A 22222-nucleotide genomic window follows, 5' to 3' on the forward strand; every position below is an offset into this window, starting at 1 on the left:
GCACTTTTCGTAGTGGGAATATATAAAATAATTTTTTTCCAAAAATCTGAATATATTTAGAATCTATTGAAAGACATGGGCTTGATGGACGTTCGATGCCCTATCCAGAAAAAAATATTCCGTGGACGAACCCCTCCCCATTATTAAGTGGGTGGCCCCACAATAATTTCCCTTTAGCACTTTTCGTAGTGGGAATATATAAAATAATTTTTTCCCAAAATCTGAATATATTTAGAATCTCTTGAAAGACATGGGCTTGATGTACATTCGATGCCCTATCCAGAAAAAAATATTCCGTGGACGAACCCCTCCCCATTATTAAGTGGGTGGCCCCACAATAATTTCCCTTTAGCACTTTTCGTAGTGGGAATATATAAAATAATTTTTTCCCAAAATCTGAATATATTTAGAATCTCTTGAAAGACATGGGCTTGATGGACGTTCGATGCCCTATCCAGAAAAAATATTCCGTGGACGAACCCCTCCCCATTATTTAGTGGGGGCCCCAAAGTTATTACCCTTTACCAGCTTTCGTAGTGGGTATATAAAATAATTTTTTTCCAATTTTTTTGACACGTTTATAATTATTTAAACGTTTAAACAAACCTCATTAATATAATAAAATTTTATGCTAATTAAATATTTATAGTTTCCTTTAATTCAGTTAAATATTGTTCAAATATTATAAAAATTTTAATTTTCATTCTTAAATTAAATTTTGTTCATTAAATTCAAATTTAAATTTGGTCCTAGAAGTGATCTGTACAGTACGCTGTTGTTGGTTCGTGTCTTTGCTAAATTTAAATTTTCCAATTTGAAATCCAATTTATCTTCACACACATCTTATAGAAGACATAGAAGTCTTCTTAAAAGAAGACCTGGAGGTCTTCTCATAGAGGGCCTGTAGGTCTACTCATAGAGAGCCTGGAGGTCTACTCATAGAAGACCTGGAGGTCTACTCATAAAAGACCTGGAGGCCTTTTTATAAAAGGCCTAGAGGTCTTTTTATAGAAGACGTGGAGGTCTTTTTATAGAAGATCTCAAGGTATTTTTAAAGAAGAACTGGAGGTCTCCTCAAAGTAGACCTGGAGGTCTTCTCATAGAAGACTTGGAGGTCTTCTCATAGAGGGCCTGGAGGCCTTTTTATAAAAGGCCTAGAGGTCTTTTTATAGAAGACGTGGAGGTCTTTTTATAGAAGATCTCAAGGTATTTTTAAAGAAGACCTGGAGGTCTCCTCAAAGTAGACCTGGAGGTCTTCTCATAGAAGACTTGGAGGTCTTCTCATAGACGGCCTGGTGGTCTACTCATAGAAGACCTGGAGGTCTACTCATAAAAGACCTGGAGGTCTTTTTATAAAAGGCCTAGAGTTATTTTTATAGAAGACTTGGAGGTCTTCCCATAGAAGACCTGGAGGTCTTTTTATAAAAGACGTGGATGTCTTCTCATAGAAGATCTAGAGGTCCTCTCATAGAAGACCTGGAGGTCTTCTCATAGAAGACCTGGTGGTATTCTCATAGAAGACCTGGTGGTCCTCTCATAGAAGACCTGGTGGTCTTCTCATAGAAGACCTGGTGGTCTTCTCATAGAAGACCTGGTGGTCTTCTCATAGAAGACCTGGTGGTCTTCTCATAGAAGAACTGGTGGTCTTCTCATAGAAGACCTGGTGGTCTTCTCATAGAAGACCTGGTGGTCTTCTCATAGAAGACCTGGTGGTCTTCTCATAGAAGACCTGGTGTGCTCATAGAAGCTACAAGTCTTCTATGAGCAGACCTTTCCATAGAAGACCTGGAGGTCTTCTCATATATGGCATGGCGGTCTACTCATAGAAGACCTGGAGGTCTACTCATAAAGGACCTGGAGGCCTAGAGGTCTTTTTATAGAAGACGTGGAGGTATTTTTTATAGAAGACGTGGAGGTATTTTTTATAGAAGACGAGGAGGTATTTTTTATAGAAGACGTGGAGGTCTTCTTATAGAAGAACTAGAGGTATTCTCAAAGAAGAAGACCTGTTTTCAAAGGGGACTTCTCATAGAATACCTGGAGGTCTTCTCATAGAATACCTGGAGGTCTTCTCATAGGAGATCTGGAGGTCTTCTTGTAGAAGACCTGGAGGTCTACTCATAGAAGCTCCAAGTCTTCTATGAGCATACCTTTTCATAGAAGACCTGGCGGTCTTCTCATAGAGGGCATGGCGGTCTACTCATAGAAGATCTGGAGGTCTACTCATAAAGGACCTGGAGGTATTTTTATAAAAGGCCTAGAGGTCTTTTTATAGAAGACGTGGAGGTCTTTTTATAGAAGATCTCAAGGTATTTTTAAAGAAGACCTGGAGGTCTCCTCAAAGTAGACCTGGAGGTCTTCTCATAGAAGACTTGGAGGTCTTCTCATAGACGGCCTGGTGGTCTACTCATAGAAGACCTGGAGGTCTACTCATTAAAGACCTGGAGGTCTTTTTATAAAAGGCCTAGAGTTATTTTTATAGAAGACCTGGAGGTCTTCCCATAGAAGTCCTGGATGTCTTCTCATAGAAGACCTGGAGGTCTTCTCATAGAAGACCTGGAGGTCTTCTCATAGAAGACCTGGAGGTCTTCTCATAGAGGGCCTGGAGGTCTTCCCATAGAAGACCTGGAGGTCTTTTTATAAAAGACGTGGATGTCTTCTCATAGAAGACCTAGAGGTCCTCTCATAGAAGACCTGGAGGTCTTCTCATAGAATACCTGGTGGTCTTCCCATAGAAGACCTGGAGGTCTTCTCATAGAAGACCTGGAGGTCTTCTCATATAGGACCTGGAGGTCTTCCCATAGAAGTCCTGGAGGTCTTCTCATAGAAGACCTGGAGGTCTTCTCATAGAAGACCTGGAGGTCTTCTCATAGAGGGCCTGGAGGTCTTCCCATAGAAGACCTGGAGGTCTTCTCATAGAACACCTGGAGGTCTTCTCATAGAAGACCTGGAGGTCTTCTCATAGAAGACCTGGAGGTCTTCTCATAGAAGACCTGGAGGTCTTCTCATAGAAGACCTGGAGGTCTTCTCATAGAAGACCTGGAGGTCTTCTCATAGAAGACCTGGAGGTCTTCTCATAGAGGGCCTGGAGGTCTTCCCATAGAAGACCTGGAGGTCTTCTCATAGAACACCTGGAGGTCTTCTCATAGAAGACCTAGAGGTCTTCTTATAGAAGACCTGGAGGTCTTCTTATAGAAGACCTGGAGGTCTTCTTATAGAAGACCTGGAGGTCTTCTTATAGAAGACCTGGAGGTCTTCTTATAGAAGACCTGGAGGTAATCTTATAGAAGACCTGGAGGTCTTCTTATAGAAGACCTGGAGGTCTTCTCATAGAAGACCTGGAGTTCTTCTCATAGAAGACCTAGAGGTCTTCTCATAGGTCTTTTTATAAAAGGTAGACCTTCTCTTAGAAGACCTGGAGGTCTTCTCATATAAGACCTGGATGACTTCCCATAGAAGACCTGGAGGTCTTCTAATAGAAGACCTGGAGGTCTTCCCATAGAAGACCTGGAGGTCTTCCCATAGAAGACCTGGGGGTCTTCTCATAGAGGGCCTGGAGGTTTTCCCATAGAAGACCTGGAGGTCTTCTCATAGAGGGCCTGGAGGTCCTCTCATAGAAGACCTTTAGGTCTTCTCATAGAAGACATGGAGATCTTCTCATAGAAGGCCTGGTGGTTTTTTCATAGAATACCTGGATGTCTTCTCATAGAAGACCTGGAGGTCTTCTCTTAGAAGACCTGGAGGTCTTCTCTTAGAAGACCTGGAGGTCTTCTCATAGAAGACGTGGATGTCTTCTCAAAGGAGACCTGGAGGTATTCTCATAGAAGACCTGGTGTGCTCATAGAAGCTACAAGTCTCCTATGAGCAGACCTTTCCATAGAAGACCTGGAGGTCTTCTCATAGATGGCATGGCGGTCTACTCATAGAAGACCTGGAGGTCTACTCATAAAGGACCTGCAGGCCTAGAGGTCTTTTTATAAAAGACGTGGAGGTATTTTTTATAGAAGACGAGGAGGTATTTTTTATAGAAGACGTGGAGGTCTTCTTATAGAAGAACTAGAGGTATTCTCAAAGAAGAAGACCTGTTTTCATAGGGGACTTCTCATAGAATACCTGGAGTTCTTCTCATAGGAGATCTGGAGGTCTTCTTGTAGAAGACCTGGAGGTCTACTCATAGAAGCTCCAAGTCTTCTATGAGCATACCTTTTCATAGAAGACCTAGCGGTCTTCTCATAGAGGGCATGGCGGTCTACTCATAGAAGATCTGGAGGTCTACTCATAAAGGACCTGGAGGTATTTTTATAAAAGGCCTAGAGGTCTTTTTATAGAAGACGTGGAGGTCTTTTTTATAGAAGACCTGAAGGTCTTTTTATAGAAGACTTCGAGGTCTTCTCATAGAGGACCTAGAGGTCTACTCATACAAGGTCTTCTATGAGTAGACCATCTCATAGAAGACCTTGAGGTCTTCGCATAGATGGTCTGGAGGTCTACTCATAGAAGACCTGGAGGTCAACTCATAAAAGACCTGAAGGTCTTTTTATAAGAGGCCTAGAGGTCTTTTTATAGAAGACGTGGAGGTCATTCTATAGAAGACCTGAATGTCTTTTTATAGAAGACCTGGAGGTCTTCTCATAGAGCACCTGGAGTTCTTCTCATAGAGGACCTGGAGGCCTACTCATAGAAGGCCTGGATGTCTTCGTAGAGAAGACCTGGAGGTCTTTTTATAGAAGACGTGGAGGTCTTCTTTTAGAAGACTTTGAGGTCTTCTTATAGAAAACCTAAAGGTATTCTCAAAGAAGAAGACCTGTTCTCATAGGGGACTTCTCATAGAATACCTGGAGGTCTTCTCATAGGAGAACTGGATTTCTTTTCAAAGGAGAACTGGAGGTCTTCTCATAGAAGACCTATAGGTCTTCTTATAGGAGGCCTTGGAGGTCTTCTCATAGAAGGCCTGGAGGTCATCTCATAGAAAGCCTGGAGGTTTTCTCATAGAAGGCCTGGAGGTCTTATCATAGAAAAGCTTGAGACCTTGGGGTCTTCTCATAGAAGACCATATATCTCTATATGGGACATAAGTAGGTTTTCAATAGAAGCACCATCCAGCTGAAATTCTATTGACACAAAACTTATATTGATTTTCTATGAATTTCGGTTTGAGGGTAGTGTCGTTACGGTAAATATCGATGGAAAATCCATCTAAAGTAAATTCAGTTTACACTTGACACAAACCTCAACTCCGCAAATAAGATGACCCTCTGAGGGATTAAAATTTATTCCTTTCGAACATTTATATTTTAGTTTCTTAAAATTACTCAAAGGTAGCAATACAACACTCGCGGTTTCAAAATTTTTGTTTAAATTCAGGGTTGCCAACTGTTCTGGGGTAAAAATCGCTATATACCACATACGTACCATAGATCTATAGCGATTTTTACCTCAAAACAGTTGAAATTCCTGCTAAAACTGTGTTTTTTTGTACGTCAAAAATCACCACAAGTAGCGGGAAGCCCACCAACTTGGCACCCCTGCACTCGCGGGTTCAAATTTTTTGTTTTAATTCATGGTTGCCAACTGTTCTGAGGTAAAAATCCCTATATACCACATACGTACCACGGGTCTGTAGCGATTTTTACCTCAAAGCAGTTGAAATCCCTGCTAAAACTGTGGTTTTTGTACGTCAAAAATCACCACAAATTGCGGTAAAATCACCACATTGGCATCTCTGTTTAAATTTATTTACACTTTATCACTTGCACAGATTTTTCACAACTGAATGACAACTTCTCTACAGCGGCATATATACACATTTGGTATGTTCCTTTACTTTTAAAAGTGGTAAAACCTGCATAAGTAGTAAAAGTTGTAAACTGCACCCATATGAATTGTATGGTGTCTGAAGTAGAGGAACGCCTTCCGAGTAAAATGTGGTAAAGATTCTTGCACGTAAAGGAACAGAGCTATTTTAATTTATTCTAGATAATTCTAATATTACATTTAGACTATGCTGGATTAAGCAAATCTAGTGGATTTAATTGGATTAATCGAGCTAGTGGATTTAAGTTTTCATACAATATGTATGTGAAATAAATGGCCTTAATCATCCTATACGTCTAAAAGGCATTAGGCCTCAATCTTTTCTAACGAAAGATCATGAACCTTCTTAAAGATAAATTACTTTACTAGATGAATAGTCGATTTTAACCAAATAATCTAGTTAATTTTACATTGTTGACATACAGATGGCGTTGCATAAAAATATGTGTTGCCAACACCGAGTTATATTTCCTTCACTATTAACAATTTCTTTATATAGGATGTGCTCAATAATCTATAGAGCTGCCCTCTGGCAAGAGTTGATTTTAAGATCAAAGATGTATAATATTATAAGATAAGACATTTCATTGCCGGGGCCATTAAGCTGAAAACACATCCAACGTTTGAGTAATGCTTTGTGTCATTTCTGGTAGAAGAATAAAGAAAAAATTTAAACTTGGCAGCACATTGTCTTTATTCATCTACCAGAAATGACACAAAACTTTACTCAAACGTTGGATGTGTTTTCAGCTTTAGCCGGTTGAGATCGGTTAAGATAATTGCAAAAAAAAGCTACCAATCCAATAATTCAAAATTGTACCATGTCTGTTTTCTTTCTATTTTTAAAATGATATCACACATATTCTCAAATAAAAGTTATTATTCATTAGCAAAAATTTCCAATAAATTTGAACTTGTTTTCTAAACAAATTCACTTCATTATTTATAACAACGAAGTGTTTGTGTCGAATGTGTGCCTCTAGTAAACAAATATTAACGTTAACACCCCTCAAAAGGTTGGACTGTATAGTAATACACTTGTACACATAAGGCCTTACCCCGCCCGCCACTTTCAGTGTCATTCTCCTCGTCCTCCTAGTATGCGTCGTTCGTTCATAAATGTAAACACCGTGGTGTATCATGGGAATTAATGTGTTTTAACTGATTTCGTGTACTTTTTCCTTGTTTGGGTTTTATCACTTTTATTGATTGTAGTAGGTGTACCCCTACTAGAAAAGAAACACAACACGCATACACATGTATTATTATTGGTATTCCATTAAGGCTTAAATTAGAGTAATGAATTACGCGTAGTATGTATGTAGGAATGTGTGTTGCATTTACATTAGTAAATTAAAGAGCTCGATTATTATATGTGGTTATTACTAGGAAATTTATTTTGAATGAAATTGTGGTGATTAAGAAGAAATATGACAATTCGAAGAGTACGACAAGTCCTCCATAAAACTGACTTTTGTATAAAATACTAGGAGTTGTGTGGGAAACGTAAAAATGTACTGTATAATTCCTTATGGCTCATTAGGTTTATGTCTAGGATATCACAAGTAGCCATAGCATAGACAAATTAATGTAGAGACAAAGAATGGCTCTCACCATTTATCTGCGGCGAATTTTAAACAAGAGATGTCGTTTACGCATGTATATGGTTTGAGTGAAAGCTACTTGTTTCACTCAAACGAAAACTCCTAAAAATATTAACATTTACGAACTATATGCCTATCAAAAAGAGTGGCATAGTTAATTTCATATGTAAAGTACATTTTAAAGTGGCGAAGTTTGCAAACGGAGACCCTAATTGGTAGAAAAACAAATAAATTGTTTTCGAAGTTGAGTCATTTGACTAGCCCCAGCCTGGCTTGAGTCAGATGACTAGCCCCAAATCGTTTCGTGCGACATCTGGTAGGAAATGAAAAATGAGAGCGTTCGTTGTCTCTACATTAATTTGTCTATGACCTTGCAACATATCCAATACACGAATCTCCGACCATATGGTAATGATGTTCCTGTGAATTTGCGTAAACGGTTCATGTCTAGATTTTTGCCATATGCGATATCTAACGGAAATTTTGATAAGTCAGATCTTTAGTTTGTGAATTAGAAAATGGTTTAAATGGTTTTCGGCTGTAATGTTAGTCAATATCTACTTCTTCCATCCACCGACATGCCGTTATTTTTTTACTCATAACCCTACCTACACATGTAGGTGACATTTGTGTAATTCCGTCCAAAAGGTAAATGACATTTGTAATTTTAATTAATGACGTAAAAGGTGTCACGTTTTGATTTGTTACGTGTTTTCTTCCAATATTTTTTATTATTGTATTGTTACAGTGAGTTCATCGACTCTTTAACTTTAATAATATATAATACAACATGTCCTGTATAACACCAAATTTAAGTGATTGTTTTATTTGTTATTAATCAAAAAATCCCTTCACCTACCTATTTGAAATGCACGTTTCTTCTTTTTGACGACATATTCATTAATCATTTTTAATTATTTACCATTTGCTGACGACAAAACCCTTGAACGGTAAAATTTGTCAGAATATTTCCCTATTAAAAGACAATCAAACACGCGCTAACACACCCACATACACAACTATTATGTAAATCCTTCGATAGTCCGTTTCTTAATACGAGGGCTGAATGATAGGGTTTTCAGTGTTGAATACAGTTTTTAGTTTTTTATTATCTACATGTCTGCATATGCCTTCCATGTTTCATATCCGAAGTCCGAACGAAAGTTCAAAATAGAGAGGTTGACGCGATTTCGGACCTAAGCTTTGAAGAGAAATCGTATGTTTCTGTCGAAACTGTTTCTGACCAAAACTTTTCCAATAGCCTTCGTACTTTTATTTCCATAACAAAATTGTCATTAATGACGTCGTTTCCTTTGTTGTTTCTTTTGCTTGTATGTATTATTAAATTCCTCCCCAAGCCCTTTTTGTATGCCAAGGTTTTTAATTAGAAATGTATTTCCTTGTCTATATGATACATATTTCCAATATGCTGTTGTAATTTGCTATTCATATGGAATATGTCCATGGAATATTATAGTAGCAGCAGTTCAAGACCATTAGCGTGACTTGCAGTCATCACCATCATCATCAGAAACTGAAAATGTCCACTGATTTATTATTACTTGAAAAATGTTGAATGTTTGTTACGTTTAGCACTTTTTTCATTTGAGCCGACAAGAAGAGATTTTCCCTTTTGTAAGTGGGCAAGTGGGTGGTTGACTTGGCCTAGGTTTGAAAATTTGTTATTGTTTTTCAAAATCGTATCAACGTGTTGTTTGTTGGTTATAAATTCCATTTTATTGTCCAAATACTGTGTAATTATTTTCTCTCAACAATGGTAAATGAATTGAAACGATACATTATACAAAAAAGGTATGCAATTGCGAGAGGGACTTGTTGGGAACTAGATGTGTAGAGGTAACTGGAAGTATATCCTTTACAATTATTTAATTTGATTTCTAGCTAAGCGAAGCTGGCTAGAAATCGAATCTCGTCGATATTATAAACAGTTTATTATTTAATAATTTATTATTTAATAATACATAAATATAAAACGTTTATTTATTACATTAACTAGTAGTAAATACAAAGTTAATAAAAGAAGGTAGCATTGGCTACTAAGGCCATCAGTTAAAACCAAGTTTATTTTCTTAAAATTTAATGCAATTTATGCTGTTCTGGTATTTGCATTTTGCTCGCAAACTTTTCAAAATCGAATAGGCAAATAAAAAAGAAGAAACCTTGGGCCTAATTACGTGATTCGATTCGATCGAGTATTTGCTCGTGAAAAAGATTTCGACACGATAAAAAAGCGGCATGACGAGATTCGATCGAAATCGTTGATCGAATGTTTCGAGAGTAACCGGTAATCGAACTATGAAAACCTATGTGTACTATAGGGAATATTATGAAGGTAGATGTAAAAAATGGTGTTTGTTTGAAAGCAAGAACTATAAAAACAAAATTATGAATGAAAAATGTAAATGTTTGTTTAACAATACATTGAATAATAATTTCTGAATGAAGTTGTGCTAAGAAAAAAAGAAAATGATTAATTCTTGCAAAATCTTTTTGACATTGTAGTAACAGATTGCTAGTACATCTACCTTAATAATCCTCTCTCAAAATAAATGAGAGAGAGTTTGGTGAATGTTTTGCATTAGCCTCTCTGAGAGAATATTTCCTTTGGTAAACAACGGGGGATGAAATGTTTATAATGTACTTCACTTATAAAATAAAGGCTATTAATATTAAATATTTTTTTTCTGTTTTGCAAAAATGCTTATTTTTCAACTTTTTTTTAATGACTGCAAAACTAATGGTTAATGATTGCTTGCATCTTGATTCTAAATTTATCACAATTTCTAAAAACGACTACAAAGGACTTTTCGCAATTTCTCTTGTTATATTGTCTAAAAAATGCTGCCAATTATTTACTAACATCGTTTTTCTTCTATAAAACGACAACAAACAACAATTTTTACATTTTAAACAAAAAGACAATAAAAAATCTTTCATTTTATTTGTTTACGATAGGCAATTTGGCCTCGAGAAATTACTCGCAAATTTATGCTCAATTATTCGATAATTTTACTCGATAACGAGTGTTGTCATCCCCACTTTGAGTACTCAGGTCGAAACAACTCGATATCGAATCACATAATTAGGCCCCTTATTTCTTTAAATATACTTTCATTACCATTTTCCTCCTCTCAATACCCATAGACATGAACCTTTTGCCTCTAAAGATATTCACGATACGCACTTTCGATTATTATCTAAGTCCCGGTCCACACTAACGTGAATTTCATTAAAAAATTTCATGAAATTAGGCGTTTCTAGATCGAGTTTCATAGTAGGGTAAAATCATGAAATTGGTGTAGTGGGGAATTGGACCTAAAAACCCCTAATTTCATGAAAATTTTTAATGAAATTCACGCTAGTGTGGACCGGGACTAAGGAATAAACAGTTAATATCTTAGACACAAGCCTAATACCATAGACAAATTAATGTAGAGGCAAAGAATGGCTCTCATCATTTATCTGCGGCTAATTTTAAACACGAGATGTCGTTTACGCATGTTTATGGTTTGAGTGAAAGCTACTTGTTTCACTCAAACGAAAACTCCTAAAAATATTAACATTTACGAACTATATGCCTATAAGAAAAGAGTGGCATACTTAAACAAAAACAAATAAATTGTTTTCGAAGTTGAGTCATTTGACTAGCCCCGGTCTGGATTGAATCAGATGACTAGCCCCAAATCGTTTCGGGCGACATCTGGTAGGAAATGAAAAACGAGAGCGTTCGTTGTCTCTACTTAATTTGTCTATACTAATACCTTATGATAGACACGAACCTACAATCATCTGGTGGTAATAATGTTGCTGTGGATTTGTTTATTTAAAGATAGAGCATTTACACCAAATGGGTTTAAATAAATGCTACATAATTGTCAAGATGTCAATTCCTTTGAATATCTGCCCAAAAATATCGACTTGATCAATACAATTGTTTTAGGTGACAGTGTAAATACGGTTATATACTCTTGTGTCATACATTGAATGATCTCCCCTTCTAATCCATAAACTCAAAACATTTTCATGAAAATTTCCATAGTCTGGCACAAGAGATATTCTTTACAGTAATAGGAAATACTTGCCCTAAGTCCCAATTTACATTAGGCAATTTTCCTTGCGGCAATTGTCGGTTTGAAGGAGCGAGAGGTGAGGCATATGGTAACCCTTTGCCTCTCAACACCCCCCTCTCTCACCGACAAACTGACAATTGCCGCAAGGAAAATTGCTTAATGTAAATATGTAAATAAGTTAAGGTAATAGTACGTTTATATATAACCGGTTTTAACAACCCCCTCGGGTTTCAAACGTCAATTTCATTGCTTATATTTCAAATAAATCCTCATAGAGAAGGTTAATCCTGCAAAAAGCTATATATAAACATGGCCTAAGTGTAAAAATTATTTGCCTCATTCTTATAACATTCAAAAAAACTTGAATTTTCATTCTAAACTCGTTTACAATATTTGGTCTGTTCCAGTACTGCAAGAATCTACTAATTTTTACTATTTTTTCGATAACATAAAGGAAAAAATGTTATCGTAGTAAAAAATAGTAGCTTTTTACAGGTTCTGGAACAGAGCAATTGTTAATTCGCTGGTTCATAACTAGTTCCTTGTGCAAGTGGTCACTTTACACACATTGAATTTTATATTCTTGTCAATATAAATATTTATTGAATTATAATAGACAAATAATGAATAAAAAGCGCCTGACGCTTCAAACCAAACAAAAACACTAACGATTTTATCGCCTACACCCACCAAAGCTTGAAGGTAGCGCAAACCGAATAATGTTAATAATTAAGGGCGAATGTGGGCGATAATTACTGAGTATTTGCGACATATAAAATTTCTCTACAAGTGGTGTCGTAAGGCTAGCCATTCGGACATGGCTTTAAAAAGTAAGTCCCATATTAGAAGCTAATATGAATCGGAGTGCACTCCTTAATATGAGGGAGGTACCTTCCCCACAAAAGTTTAGATATACTCGGAAAATATGTGCGCACGATAGCTCTTGAAGGGAGTGAACAAATTGGTCCGTACTTTACACATCCTCATATATCTACCAGATATAGATCAGGTTTGAATATCGACTATATTTGTCCACTCCTTCGGATACCTCTCACAAATGTCTGATAAGTTTACTTAAAGACCTGCCCTCGCATAACTTTGATTTTTGTTGAAGGAACTTGCATTTGCTGCGCAACTGATGAACCGATTTTGTCCAAATTTAGGCCTTCATCATATTCTGTCCAAACTTAGTTTCAGTTCGAAGATAGGAAATACCGCTCCAAAACTTCCGCTACTTCCCACCAATATTTAAGAAATGTCACTAAAACGGTTTTCACGATATATCTTGAATTTAAATTCATTTTTGAGTGTTATTGTCTGTGAGTAAAATTGTCTACCTTAAATTTCTCCGTAAGTCACCGATCAAACCGAAGCTGTAGCTATCAATCCCGCGAGGGCCGGTTCTATGCACCGGATTGACTCGGAGGAATCTTCGATCAGGGGCCGTCACCTCAACAATTATGTGTTTGTGTTCGTGTATTTTTTTCACCATGGGAGCGGCTATTTATACCGGAATGCCTGCTCCGAGCTCTTCTGGTCCGTGCCGGGATAGAAATGAACCCCGGGCCAGTATGGATCTGTTCCGTTTGCCAGATCCGCATCCATCCACCTCATGTCAACAATGGTGAGATGTAATGGATGTATGGTGGGTGCATTTTCGTGGGTGCTCTGGCCTTAGTAGCACCCGGGATTACAGCGACAGGTATGTTGCTGCGTCAGCACATCACCCAGTGCGTCTTCTACGTCGTCGTCGTCAGAATACGAGACGCCACCGCAGTCTTCCCAACAACAAAAACAAATGCAGCATCTAACACCACACCCGGAAATGCATCATTCCTGCAACTCAATTGCAACGGTCTCCGCAAGAAGGTCAGTGAAATTGTGGACTTTATGAGTCGGAAAAACGTCATGGTCGCCGCGATCCAGGAAACAAAGCTCACCGCCACCTGTAGCTTACGTTGTGATGGTTGATGGGCATTCCGTCCTAGGTAATGACCAGAGGGGTACAGCGCTGGCAGAGCAAATCGATAGCTCCACGTTTTGCGCGGTTAATGAAGACACTCCTACGAGGATTAGAGTAAACTGCCACAGCTCGCCAGATATCGCCATTGTGGTACCAGGTCTGATAATTGACGTATTCTGGCAATCCGTCATTTCCCTTAGTTCGGACCACCTCCCTATCATCGTATCCATAAACAGACCACCCGACTTCATTACCTCTGAACGCCGTACTTTCCTGAACCATGGGAAAGCTGATTGGCAATTTTTCAGAGAATTTACCATTCACCGCTTCAGATAATTGCCCACCCCCTCGGATCCTCGGGTAGCTGAGAGAACTTTTCGAGACATCATCACTAAAGCAGCCGGTCGCTACATACCTGCTGGTCGAATACCCGAAATAAGACCAAATTTCCCAGCAGAGGCGAGTGGACTAGCAAATGAACGTGATGAGCTTCGTTGTACGAACCCCGAAGACCCAAGAGTTAGAGAACTTACTCTTGAAGTCAACAGGCTGGTAGGCGAACATTAGTGGAAAAAGTGGCTAGACCATCTGAACCAATGCAACATTGGTGCAGTTATATGTAAATTGTGGGCAACGGTTAAATCACTCTCGAGTCCGGAAAAGAAGGATGACAGAACGGCTGTTACTTTCAACGGCGTGACAGTAACTGACCCAAAGAGGTGTGCGTGTTATTTCAACCGGCAGTTCATAGAGCACACCGAGAGTGATAGGGCGAAGAGAAGTGTGCTACGCCTAATAAGAAGAGCTCTTCCAGCCGAGGAGGTACCACCACAATTTACGATGAGCGATGTTGCAGATGCCATCCGAAACGCTAAATCATCCAAAGCGTTGGGCCCGCACCGAATATCGATGGTAATGCTTAAGCAGCTGGATGAACCTGGAGTTGAGTATTTAACAAGTGTTCTCAACCTATCGTTAGCCACCCGTGTTGTAGAGAAAACTAATCTCCAGCCATGTTTGAAACGTTGGGTAATCAACTATATGTGTGGACGCCAGTCGTTTGAAGAATTCAAAAACAAGAAGACAAAAACCCGTAGAGTGAAACAGGGAGTTCCCCAAGGAGGGGTGATATCTCCGGAACAGTTTAACCTCTACCTTTCTGAAATTCCACACTCTCCAGACGGCATAGAGATCGTGATGTATGCGGATGATTGTACGATCTTGGCGTCGGGTTCTATCGTGAGGAATGTGAAAATATCCGCCGCTAAATCCACAGTCACGCTGTTCACTACATGGACGGCTGAGATGAGGCTCCCACTGAACATATTTGTCGATGGTGCACTGATTCCGACCACTAACTACCCTAAAATACTGGGTGTAACGTTTGATAGCATGTTCAAGTCGTCACACTTGACGACTTGCCACAGCTATTTGCAATAAGATCAGAAGTAGGAACAAGGTTCCAAGTCGCTGGCCGGCAACACTTGGGGTGCTGATAAAGAAACCTTGTTGACCACCTACAATGCAATAGGCCGGTCTGTGGTAAGCTATGCGGCGCCAGCGTGGTCTGCAAAAGTTAGCGCATCGCAGTGGAAGAAGATTCAAACCTGCCAGAATTCCGCCCTGAGGACTGCAACAGGGAGCCTCCTCATGACACCAGTGGCCCATCTTCATGAGGAGGCGAAGGTTTTACCGGTGCGTCAGCACAATAAGATGTTGTCGATGCAGTACCTGCTTAGGTGTTACCGCAGTGAGCATTCCTGTCACGATTAAATGGAAAGGCTCCCCCCACCCAGGCACGTCAGAAGAGACCTTCATGATCTAGAGAGAGAGGTCCAAAGGTATAAAAGAGAACCGCCAGATCAACGAGCCTATCAGGCAGGCTTGAATCGCATTCACACCAACATGGTTGCACAAGCAGTACGAAGCTACAGTGTGAATACCGTACTTGGAGACCATCCCCCATCCATCGGAGCAGAAGAACGCCAGCTGCCAAGGCAAACACGAGTGGTTTTAGCTAAGTTAAGATTCGGAGCCGCCTCAATTCGTATGCCCAGCATGTGGATTGGGACCACACCATACTCTGCATTTATTCAACTGCCCAGCTAACCCCACTCACCTGTCTCCTCATTCTTTATGGAGGCAACCATTCCAGGTTGCAGAATTCTTGAGTCTGGATACAGAGGAACTTGATAACGGAAATAATACACGAACGAACATATATCCGTTGTAATGTAACTAAACCTTCAGATATAAAAAAGATAATTTGGGTTTTTAATAAGTTTCGACTATAAGCCAATATATCCCAACATTCTCAATTGTGTGTTATTGGTGTCAATGGGGGAAATCTTCTACATGAAATTTCACACCAAGTCACCGAACAAACCAAATCTGTAGATATAGGTTATACCGACTTAAAATTGATAAATCTTGTTTAATAAAACTGACCATAATTTTGGTTTTGGTAATTTTCGCACTATTTTCAAATTTAAGCCCATATGTCTTACTACTCGTCATTTTAGAGTGTTGGTGCCAATGGGTAAAATGTTCTACATCAAATTTCACCATAAGTCACCGAACAAACCATAGATGTAGCTATAATGTATACCGATATAATCGGGGTTATCCTTCTGATATAAAAGAGTTAATTTTTTTTTATTAAATTTCGTACTTTTTCGACTTTAAGCCAATTTATGCCATTATCCCTCGTTTTAGAGTGTTGGTGTCAATTGGTAAAATGTTCTATGTCAAATTTCACCCAAAGTCAACGAACAAACCAAAGCTTAGCTTTATTGTATACCAACTAAATATGGGCAAATCTTCAGTTCTAAAAGAGGTAATTTTGTTTTTTTTTATAAAAATTCTGACTATTTTCGAATTGAAGCCAAAAAGTTCCATTTTCCGTCATTTTAGAGAGTTGGTTTCAGTAGGTGAAATGTTCGCCATCAGATTTCACCCCAAGTCACCGAGCATACCAACGATGTAGCTAGAGTGTATACTGATCTGAAATAGGTTATCCTTTAGTTATAAAGTTTGTTTTTGTATATTTCACATTATTTTCGAGTTTGGGTCAATATATCCCAACATTCTCCATTTTATGCCATTAGTGTCAATGGTAGAAATGTTCTACATGAAATTTCACCCCAAGTCACGGAACAAACCAAATCTGTAGCTATAGTGTATACCAACTTCAAATGGGTAAATCTTGACTTATAAAACTGATCATAGTTTTGGTTTTAGAAATTTTCGCACTATTTTCCAATTTAAGCCCATATGTTGTACTACCCGTCATTTTAGAGCGTTGGTGCCAATGGGTAAAATTTTCTACATCAAATTTCACCAGAAGTCACCGAACAAGCCATAGCTGTAGCTATAATGTATACCGATATAATCGGGGTTATCCTTCTGATATAAAAGAGATAATTTTGTGTGTGTTTTTTTTTTTATTAAACTACTTTTTCGACTTTAAGGCAATTTATGTCATTATCTCTCGCTTTAAAGTTTTTGTGTCAATTGGTAAAATGTTCTATGTCAAATTTCACCCAAAGTCACCGAACAAACCGAAGCTTAGCTTTATTGTATACCAACTAAATATGGGTAAATCTTCAGTTCTAAAATAGGTATTTTTTTATAGGAATTCGCACTATTTTCGAATTGAAGCCAATAAGTTCCATTTTCCGTTATTTTAGAGAGTTGCTTTCAGTAGGTGAAATGTTCGCCATCATATTTCACCCTAAGTCACCAAGCATACCAAAGATGTAGCTATAGTGTATACCGATCTGAAATGGGTTAACCTTTAGTTATAAAGTTTGTTTTTGTATATTTCACACTATTTTCGAGTTTGGGCCAATATGTCCCACTACCCGTCAGTTTAGAGAGATGGTGTTAATGGGTGAAATGTTCTGCATCGAATTGCATCTCAAATCAACGAATAAACCAAACCCATAGATATAACGATTATCGATAAAATGTGGCTAAACATCGTCTTTAACAGATTTTACCAATATTTTTGAATTTAAATCAATGTTTCGTCCACAGACACCAAAAGGGAGGGGTCTTTTGGGTCAATTTGAATTTTACTCACAGAAGGAGCTAACACAGTAGCTATAATGTATACCTTTAAAATATTGTTAATAATTCTGGTATGCGTATTTTTGAGATAACCCTTTTGTATAAAGGAATATATTTTCCACAATAAAAATTTCTCCCTTTCAATTTTCATACACGTCCAACTGTGCCAAATGCGCACACACACACACTTACATACATATTTTATCCTTCAAATGGTCAAGATACTTTCTCCACTACGGGCTGAATTCTCCGCCCAAATATTATAAATTATTACAATATCCTTCAGCGTTTTACCATGAAATGGAAGAACAAAAATCAATATTACCATTCTTTCTTTGTCTGTCTGTCTGTCTGTCCACTGTCTAAACCACAAACTAACTAACACACCCTTTTCTTTTTTGTTTATTCTTCTTTTTCTTTCTTCTAGAAGCGATGTTATTATGGCCAACAACTATAGCACATCACACGGAAGCGGAAACGCCAATTCAAGTCGACAACAACAACCCATATTCTTGTGGTGGGGTCAGCGATTATGGCAAGAGTTACGTGGACGCATACATATGCGTACACCACCACCAACAACACCCGATGATGACATGAAAACCCCCTCAGATGGCGGCGGCGGTGGTGGTGGTGGCACTGGCATGGGTGGTGGCCCACCGCTCGACGATTCCGAAAAGCGTATCATATTCATTAATCGTCCACAGATACAAAAGTTCTGCAACAACCATATATCCACTGCTAAATATAGTTTTATAAGTTTCCTACCATCGTTCCTATTCGAACAATTTCGTCGTTATTCGAATTGTTTTTTCCTGCTGATTGCATTGCTGCAACAAATTCCAGATGTTTCACCAACGGGACGCTATACCACTTTGGTGCCATTGATCTTTATATTGGCGGTGAGTGGTATTAAGGAAATTGTTGAAGACATTAAAAGGCATCGGGCCGACAATGAAATCAATCATCGCACGGTGGAGAAACTGAAGGATGCCTCCTGGATGACAGTGAAATGGGAACAGCTGGCAGTGGGTGATATTGTAAAGATACAAAATAATACCTTCTTTCCGGCCGATTTGATACTTCTATCGTCGAGTGAGCCGCAGGCAATGTGCTTCATTGAAACCTCCAACTTGGATGGTGAAACAAATTTGAAGATACGTCAAGGTGTACCGGCTACAGCAAAATTGTTGGAGACCCGAGAATTGGTGGAATTGGCTGGTGTGGTAGAATGTGAGTTGCCCAATCGTTTGCTTTACGAATTCAATGGCGTGCTGAAGGAACATGACAAGCAATCGGTGTCCCTGGGTCCAGATCAAATATTACAGCGTGGTGCTGTATTGCGTAATACCTCATGGATATTTGGCATGGTTGTCTATACGGGTCATGATACAAAACTTATGAAAAATTCCACATCGGCGCCCCTGAAACGTTCCACGGTGGATCGTTTAACCAATACCCAAATTTTGATGTTGTTTATGATACTTCTGGTCCTGTGCCTGACCAGTGGAGTTTTCAATTTCATATGGACCAGGAAATATTTTGTAGCCGATTGGTATTTGGGCTTGGATGACTTTAAGAGTAAAAACTTTGGCTACAATCTGCTGACCTTCTTTATTCTCTTCAACAACTTGATACCCATATCGCTGCAAGTTACCTTGGAACTGGTAAGATTCTTGCAGGCTCAATTCATCAACTGTGACATACAAATGTATCATGTGGAATCAAATACCCCCGCCATGGCTAGGACCTCTAACCTAAATGAAGAATTGGGCATGGTGAAGTACATATTTTCGGATAAGACAGGCACCTTGACACGCAATGAAATGGTCTTTAAAAAATGTTCCATTGTCAATGAGATTTATCCAACCGAAAATACCCCGGAACAGAGTTTGGTGGTACAAAATTTGCTCAGTAAAAATCCAGATGCCCCCACCATAAGAGAGTTTTTGGTTTTACTTGCGGTGTGTCACACTGTTATCCCCGAAAAGAATCCCGATGGTTCCATAACCTATCATGCAGCCAGTCCTGATGAGAGGGCCCTGGTAGATGGAGCCAAACAATATGGTTTTGTTTTTGACACACGCACCCCACACTATGTGGAAATCAATGCCCTGGGTTTGAGGGAACGTTATGAAATCTTAAATGTCCTGGAATTCACCTCAACAAGGAAACGGATGTCGGTAATATGTCGCACCCCGGAGGGAAAAATTAAACTCTATTGCAAGGGAGCCGATTCGGTGATCTACGAACGCTTGGCCCACGACGGAAAGGCTTTCAGCGATGTCACCCTACAACATTTGGAAGAGTTTGCTGCTGAGGGTCTACGCACCCTATGCTGTGCATTTTCCATCATACCCCAAGATGTCTATGATGATTGGCAGACAACCTATCACAAGGCCTCCACCACTCTCACCGATCGTGAACGTAAAATGGAAGAGGCCGCTAATCTGATAGAGAACAATCTCCACCTGCTGGGTGCAACTGCCATTGAAGATAAACTGCAAGAAGGTGTACCTGAAACAATTGCCTCGCTCATAGAGGCGGGCATCAACATTTGGGTCTTAACGGGCGACAAACAAGAAACCGCCATTAACATAGGTCATTCCTGCCGTCTAATATCGGCCTCAATGGATATTGTTATACTGAATGAAGAAAGTTTGGATGCCACCCGGGAGGTGATACATCGTCATTCCAGTGAGTTACAAACTTCTATAAACAAAAATTGTAATGTAGCTTTGATCATAGATGGTAAGACGCTAAAGTATGCTTTGAGTTGTGATCTGCGGCGGGAGTTTCAAGAGTTGTGTACCAGCTGTCGTGTGGTGGTTTGTTGTCGTGTTTCACCCATACAAAAGGCCGAAGTGGTGGAACTAATAACAAGCACCACCAAGGCTGTCACCTTAGCCATAGGGGATGGTGCCAATGATGTGGCCATGATACAAAAAGCCAATGTGGGGGTGGGTATCTCAGGGGTGGAAGGTCTCCAGGCAGCCTGTGCCTCCGACTACTCCATTGCCCAGTTTCGTTATTTAAAACGTCTGCTTCTGGTCCACGGGGCCTGGAATTATCGACGCATAACCAAACTTATTTTATATTCATTTTATAAAAATGTATGCCTTTATGTCATAGAACTGTGGTTTGCCATCTATTCCGGATGGTCGGGTCAGATTCTCTTCGAACGCTGGACCATTGGTCTCTACAATGTGGTATTTACCGCCTTACCACCCTTTGCCATTGGTATTTTTGAAAAGGTATGCTCAGCAGAGACCATGCTTAAATATCCTCTACTCTATAAACCTTCACAGAATGCCAAACTCTTCAATGTTCGGGTGTTTTGGGTTTGGATCATCAATGCTCTACTACATTCGATTATACTCTTTTGGCTGCCACTGGGTGCCCTGGCCAGTGAAACAATATGGGGCAATGGCAAAACATCCGACTATCTATTGCTGGGCAATCATGTCTACACCTATGTGGTGGTTACGGTCTGCTTGAAAGCTGGTCTTTCGACAAATTCCTGGACCTGGTTGACTCACGCCTCCATATGGGGTTCGATAGGTTTATGGTTTATTTTCATTTGTATTTATTCGAATTTTTGGCCTCTCCTACCAGTCGCAGCCAACTTTTTGGGTATGGAACGTCAAATATTTACCACACCCATATTTTGGTTTGGCCTACTCCTAGTGCCCATTACCACTCTACTATCCGATGTACTCTTTAAATTGGTACAAAATACCGTATTCAAATCCCTAACAGAAGCGGTGCGAGAATCCGAAATACGTAAACATGATCCTGATGATGTGATGAATGAGTCAAGATCATCATTTACGGAAACGGCCCGTTTATTGCGTAGCGTTTTTATACGGCGTGCCAATACTCGAGTCGATACAGATGTGGAGCTCTCGCATGGCTATGCATTCTCTCAGGAAGAAGGTGGAGCCGTATCACAATCGGTCATAATACGTTCTTATGATACAAATTTACAAAAACCCAGTGGCAACTAGAATCGTAAGCAGTATTGGGCAAGACAAAGATTTTAATATAATCAAAATCGAAAAACAACAACCACAACAATAACAGTAACAACAAATTACAAAAAAATAAACCACCAAAAGAAGAAAACAATGTGACGAAGAAAAGAACCCTGATGAAATTTTGCAAAACTTACAAATACAACAAAAAAATGTAGATTTTTTACTGAATAACAACAGCAACAACAACAATTTTTCTTGTAGATTTTTCTATGTTTAATTTTTTTAATAATTTTTCTTTGTAGATAATCTCAAATAAAAGCTGTAACTAGTTTGTTTTTATATAACCAGTCTAGTTTTGAGGTTAGGCTTTGGAATTTTTGGGAAATATAAATATTAAAGTTTAGATGAAAGGGATAAAAAAGAAAACGCAAATTACTACCTTTTGTTATTTTAAGAGCATTTCCAATGTTTATCTTCTAAAAAGTGAGGTTAAGTCATCGTTCGTTAGGGAAATTCTTAAAAAAAGGGATACAATATAGGTCCATGGGCAATAATCTTATTGAAAAGCCAAACATAGTGGATAATTAGAACTTTTCTATACCATCACAATGCCTTTAATACATTTCTCATAAATAGTGAGGTTAGGCCAACTTTATTTTTTATTTAATACTGCCAAAATCACATGAACATTGAACTCTAAGG

At 38.9% G+C, this 22222-nt stretch overlaps 1 protein-coding gene across 3 annotated transcripts in view; it reads left to right on the forward strand.

The window, feature by feature from the left end:
• Nucleotides 1-21651, forward strand: part of ATP8A (ATPase phospholipid transporting 8A1) — a 58206-nt gene extending 36555 nt beyond the window's left edge. For all 3 annotated transcript variants that reach the window (XM_073967053.1, XM_073967055.1, XM_073967052.1), the window contains exon 2: nucleotides 17971-21651. In XM_073967053.1, the coding sequence (XP_073823154.1) occupies nucleotides 17984-21550 (3567 nt within the window). In that variant the 5' untranslated portion in view covers nucleotides 17971-17983 and the 3' untranslated portion in view covers nucleotides 21551-21651. The remainder of the gene's footprint in view (nucleotides 1-17970) is intronic.
• The last annotated feature ends 571 nt before the right edge of the window (nucleotides 21652-22222 follow it).

The sequence above is a fragment of the Musca autumnalis genome, unplaced genomic scaffold (genome assembly GCF_047663935.1).
Source record: "Musca autumnalis isolate F117 unplaced genomic scaffold, ASM4766393v1 scaffold_2, whole genome shotgun sequence".
NCBI classification, from domain to species: domain Eukaryota; kingdom Metazoa; phylum Arthropoda; class Insecta; order Diptera; family Muscidae; genus Musca; species Musca autumnalis.